This window comes from Gigantopelta aegis, chromosome 6 (genome assembly GCF_016097555.1).
Source record: "Gigantopelta aegis isolate Gae_Host chromosome 6, Gae_host_genome, whole genome shotgun sequence".
Classification (NCBI taxonomy): Eukaryota; Metazoa; Mollusca; class Gastropoda; order Neomphalida; family Peltospiridae; genus Gigantopelta; species Gigantopelta aegis.
In genome coordinates this window covers 98136338-98142337 of record NC_054704.1, presented here as the reverse complement: position 1 = coordinate 98142337, position 6000 = coordinate 98136338, and the positions used below count along the sequence as shown (strand labels likewise).

At 44.0% G+C, this 6000-nt stretch overlaps 1 protein-coding gene across 1 annotated transcript in view; it reads right to left on the bottom strand.

Annotated features, from left to right (window-relative positions):
• Positions 1-374: 374 nt before the first annotated feature.
• Positions 375-6000, bottom strand: part of LOC121374820 (QRFP-like peptide receptor) — a 40503-nt gene continuing 34877 nt past the window's right edge. The window contains exon 6 of the mRNA XM_041501932.1: positions 375-1138. Within this exon, the coding sequence (XP_041357866.1) occupies positions 662-1138 (477 nt within the window). The 3' untranslated portion in view covers positions 375-661. The remainder of the gene's footprint in view (positions 1139-6000) is intronic.

Below are 6000 nucleotides of genomic sequence, written 5' to 3'. Positions count from 1 at the left end.
GATAAAACAATAATAACTTTATAACACATTATATGATATTATGGATTGTTCAACAAGAAATGCCTGTATTAAAGGGACATTCCTGAGTTTGCTGTAATATTTAAGATGTTAATGACTAACAGAGACTTTTTTAACGATTGTAATTACATATCAAATATATTTTTATGCATAAAATATTACTGGCTGTACATTAAATGTGTTTCTTATTGGCATAATATTTGTACTGGGAAATTATTTCAGGACAAAATCCAGTTTGGGCTTCTTACAAATAATAAGACGACCAGAAACACATTAAATATACAGACACTGATATTCTAAACAAGAAAATATATTTAATATGTAAGTTTAATCGTAGAAGTATTTTATTAGTCGGAAATATCTTACAATGCAGCACTCTCAGGAATGTCCCTTTAAGATCACTCCCTGCATTTATATTTTTGCGAAACAATTTTTTAAATCTTAAACTCAAAAGACTCATATAGACTGGATGCGTCCCATGCGTCTGTGAGCATATAATCCATATACGAGTATTTCAGTTCGGCTTGCCATAATGTGTTTTCAGACACATGTATCCAGTGTATTTCGAAATCAATTTTTAGCCCAAAGTTACGCACACGCTGAGCCTTAATAGTCTGGTTCGCTTGCTGCTGTTTTTAAAGAATCACACGTAATTAGCACCGGTCGTTCCATACAGGGAGTCCACGTGGACGAGCTCCACACCATCAGCTTGTTTGGGCGACTCCTGCGAACAACTGGGAACACTGGGCATTGAGTAGCTGCCTCTCTGGGGCTTAAGGACGTCCGTGTCCTCGTACCGATACGTGCTCACGTTCGACGTGCGGGTCTGCATGGAGTTGTGCCGCATCAGGTACTTCCTCCGACTGTACTCTCGGCCCTTTATACACGTGCACAGGGCATAGGCAAACGTCTGGCGAAAGTTTCTCGACATGAAGCCGTATATGATGGGATTAACACAGCTGTTGACATAAGCCAGCAAATAGAAGGCTTGTCTCATGGGCTTGAGGAAGCCGTAGTTGAGCGAGTCGATGACGCCAAATGCGGTAAGCACGTTGTTCAACGTGATGGGAGCCCAACAGATGATGAATATCGTTATGACGGCCACCAGCATTTTGATAACCTGTAAAATACACAGAAACAAAATGTTATAGAAAGAAAGAAAGAAATGTTTTATTTAACGACGCACCCAACACATTATATTTACGGTTATATGACATCAGATATATGGTTAAGGACCACACAGATATTGAGAGAGGAAACCCGCTGTCGCCAGTTCATGGGCTACTCTTTTCGATTAGCACCAAGGGATCTTTTATATGCACCATCCAACAGACAGGGTAGTACATACCATGGCCTTTGATATACCAGTCGTGATGCACTGGCTGTAACGAGAAATAGCCCAATGGGCCCACCGACGGGGATCGATCCCACAGCAACCGCGCATCGAGCGAGCGCCTTACCACTGGGCTACGTCCCGCCCCATCAAAATGTTATTGATTTCCCCATAACCAGTGTATGCATACAAAGATTGCATTGTATTGTGAGGTCTAAGTTTTAATTATTCGCTTAATATTACATGAACACAACACCAAAAGAGTCCACATATTACTGAAGATATATGTATATGGCAGGCCCATAGGAACCGGGTAGGTGAGTAGGGGGTTGTGCCTCCCACTTTAGGACACAAATTATACGGTTTTTCGTGTCCTACTTTATATATCAATACAGCTAAATATCTGACTTGTACCACCCCATTAGAAATTGTGCCATCCCACTTGAGATGTTGTTTCTACGGACCTGTATCATACATATATATTTATGAGAGGAAGCCATTAATTGGTACTTTTGTCAGGGTTTTAATCCTAGTTTTGTTCTCGTTACACATACAATAGCAGAAAAACACAAAATGGTGTGAAATGCGTTCACTACATGCTCAATCATGCTGCATGCAATGCACGTGAAATGCCAGTATGTGGACACATAAAAGTCACGTAACGGTGTCATATTCCTCGTCACATTAAGAATGCCACGACTCCGAGAAGAACAAAGGGAGCGAGCGTTGGGCATGGTTCAAGGGGGGACTTCGCAAAGCCAAGTTGCCAGGTCCATCAGAGTCCATCCATCAACTATTGGACGATTTGTTGAACGTCATCATCAGACCGGGAGTGTCCGTGATCGACCTGGTCAACGTCCCGTTACGAACCCAGGCCAAGATCGGCAGATTCGACGACACCATCTCCGTGACCGGTTCAGAACTGCGACGATGACAGCAAGCAACACGATAGGACATCATGGAAGGGATATCCATCCGATGACGGTCATCCGTCGACTCAGAACGGGTGGACTCCGATGCAGACGCCCGTACAACGGTAACATCATGACACCGCGACATCGTGCTGCGAGACTACAGTTTGCTCTCCAGAATGGTAATCATCCACCAGCCTTTTACCGGAGCATTGTTTTCTCAGACGAGGGAAGGTGATTGCTTTGGCGGCGGTTGTCTGATGGTGGGGGGGGGGGGGGGGGGGGGGGGGGGTAATCAACTGTGATTTCAGGAGTGATCTCACCATTGTCCACGATGCCCTTACAGCCGAGCGTTATGTTGACGTTATTCTAAGACCAGTTCTCCAGCCACTTTTGCGCCGTCACCGAAGACCAGGAGGTCCCCTTCTGTTTCAACAGGACAATGCCCGTCCACATACTGCAAGAATTACCCAGGCATTCCTGCAACAAGCCGGTATCACCGTTATGAACTGGCCCGCCGTTTCACCGGTATCACCGTTATGAACTGGCCCGCCGTTTCACCGGATTTGAACCCAATTAAACACATGTGGGATGAGTTAGGATGTCGTGTACTTCACCGCCAGCCACCACCGCGTAACGTCGCTGAGTTTGCACAGGCGTTTCAGGAGGAGTGGAGGAACATTCCTGTGGCTTAGTTGAGATGTTTATGCCAATTTTCCCCGTCCTCTTCACGCATGCTCACGGGCCAATGGTGGACACACCAGATACTGACCTTGATATTGGGGGAGGGAGGGGTGGGGGGGGGGGGTGAACTTTTCGATTACGAATGCAACTCGATTACTGATGATAACTGGCCATGTTTCCATGTGAATGTATCATGAATACCAGTCATTAATGTCATATTACATTATCCATCAATTATTCATTAATAGTTTGTCGTTATTTGCAATAAAAAGTTGTTTTTGCGTTTTCATTGTGTCAGTATATATATATATATATATATATGTCTATGTCTATATCTATATCTATATCTATATCTGTATATCTATATCTATATATATATATGTGCATTGTTTTAAATATTCTCTTAATATTATTGGAACAAAGACCAAGGGATTCCACACTGTACTGCAGAGATATGTATACTGAACAAAATAAGAAACTTCCGCTAACTTTGCTTGAACATAACTTGATGAAAACAAACCGGGGGAATAATTGTTATATATGCGTTTAAAGAGTGTTCCATGATGCATCGTTTGGTGCAAAAATCATGGCCATAGGTTAACAGAAACTGGGAGAAATTTTGACCAAGTGTGGTAGGGGTTAAAAACAAAAACACCCACTTAATAACGGGTATGACCACCTGTTGAATTGACCACTGCAGTGCATCGCAGGCGCATAGAATTGACTAAAGTGTTGATTTCTGCCTGTGGAATATTGTTCCATTCCTGAATGAGCGCTTGACGAAGTTCGTTGACGTTAGCGGGTGGGTTGGGACGACGCCTCAATCGTCTGTCCAGACTATCCCAGACATGCTCGATGGGGTTGAGATCAGGACTTTTAGCGGGCAAGTCATCAATGAAATCAATGTTATTTGTCCTAAGAAAATTTACAGTGTCTCTAGCTGTATGAGTGGTGGCATTATCATGCTGAAAAATCGAGATGTTGGCGTTGTTATGGAACAGAGGAATGACGTGATGAGCGAGAATGTCATCGCGGTAACGTTGAGCATTTAAACTGCCATCAATGACGACTAGTGGTGAACGATAACCATGGGCAATGGCTGCCCAGACCATGGCACAACCCCCACCCCCGAAACGATCTCGTTCAAAAACACAACAGTCAGCATAGCGTTCATTTCTCCTACGGTAGACGCGTACCCTGCCATCACCACGTTGTAAAGAAAATCTGGATTCATCCGAAAAAAGAACGGTATTCCAGCGTCGCCGTATCCAACGAGTGTGTACACGTGCCCAATTAAGACGATTTAGACGATGACGTTGCGTTAAAACGCATCCGACGTAAGGACGTCGTGCATGTAAACCGTTCTCCCGCAGACGATTACGAACAGTTTGCCCACTGATTCGGTTATTATGAAGCCCAGGTGTGTTAGCAGCAGTAGCAGTGGCAGTTTGGAATCGATTGCGCAAATGCGTGTTCATGATATAGCGGTCTTGACCACGCGTTGTAACACGCGGACGTCGACGACGTGGCAAGTCGTTGGTGCTTCCTGTCGTTCGAAATCGTACGCGAAGATTTCGTATCGCTGGACTAGAACTCCCAACATGCCTTGCAACGTCTTCTGTCGATATGCCAGCATCAAGCATGCCAATCGCCCGTTCGCGTAAATTACTGGGTATTCTTGGGCATACTAAAAATGCTACAATGTAAAAAACGTTAATGTTTTTTTACAAATTTTGAAGCGTTTTTGTTCACTTGACAACAATGTCAGTAAGACAAGTAAAACAAATTGACCGAATACTACACGGGACATTTCACGTTGTCGACGATTAACAGTGCAAAAATCATCGATAAAATTCATGAATCCTGATAATACAGCTCAAGGCTAATACTACCTATATAATTTCATTACACAATGAATTTTTAACACAACAAATACTATATGAACAAATCGGAAGTTTCTTTTTTTGTTCAGTATATATAAAACAAGTGTATATGCAGTATACACCACGCCTGCATAAGTCGAATGTTTTTTTTGTTTTTTTTTAAAGAATGGGCCTCATTAAACAATTATTGTCATCATAGGCGTATGTGTGTGTGTGTGGGGGGGGGGGGGGGGGGGGCGCAGGCTGGCTTGCCCGAATAAAACGAAAATGCCCGAATTTGCATAACAACATTGATTCATATTAGCATTACTGCCAAACAGCCTTTTAGGGTTGCAAACTAATAACTATGCATTTTTCAATTGATTACAAGTACTGTTGTGGGTATAATGATGGAAATATATGGTAAAAAGGTAGCTCATGTTAGCACATTATTGCCAGAATTTGAGGTTCTGCCCCGCCCTGTCTCGTATGCTTGTGATTACCAGCATTGTTGTTTTTGGTGTGTTTTGTTTCAATTATGTCTTTTGTTTTTGCTGATTAGAAAATTCTCGTGCCTCACCATAAGCCTAAACACACACCCCACTTCGTGCCTCACCATAAGCTTAAACACACACACCCACTTCGTGCCTCACCGTAATCCTAAACACCCCCCCCCCACTTCGTGCCTCACCATAAGCCTAAACACACACACACACACACACACAGACACTTCGTGCCTCACTATAATCCTAAACACACACCCACCCCACACACACACTTCGTGCCTCACCATAATCCTAACCCCCCCCCCCACTTCGTGCCTCACCATAATCCTAAACACCCCCCCACTTCGTGCCTCACCATAATCCTAAACACCCCCCCACTTCGTGCCTCACTATAATCCTAAACACACACCCCCCACTTCGTGCCTCACCATAATCCTAAACACCTCCCACTTCGTGCCTCACCATAATCCTAAACACCCCCCCACTTCGTGCCTCACCATAATCCTAAACACACACCCCACTTCGTGCCTCACCATAATTCTAAACACACACACACCCCACTTCGTGCCTCACCATAATCCTAAACACACACCCCCCCCCCCCCCCCCACCCCATGCACCACCATAATCCTAAACGATACCCTGCCCCCTTTTCAAAAATCCTGGCTACGGGCCTGATCTAAATGA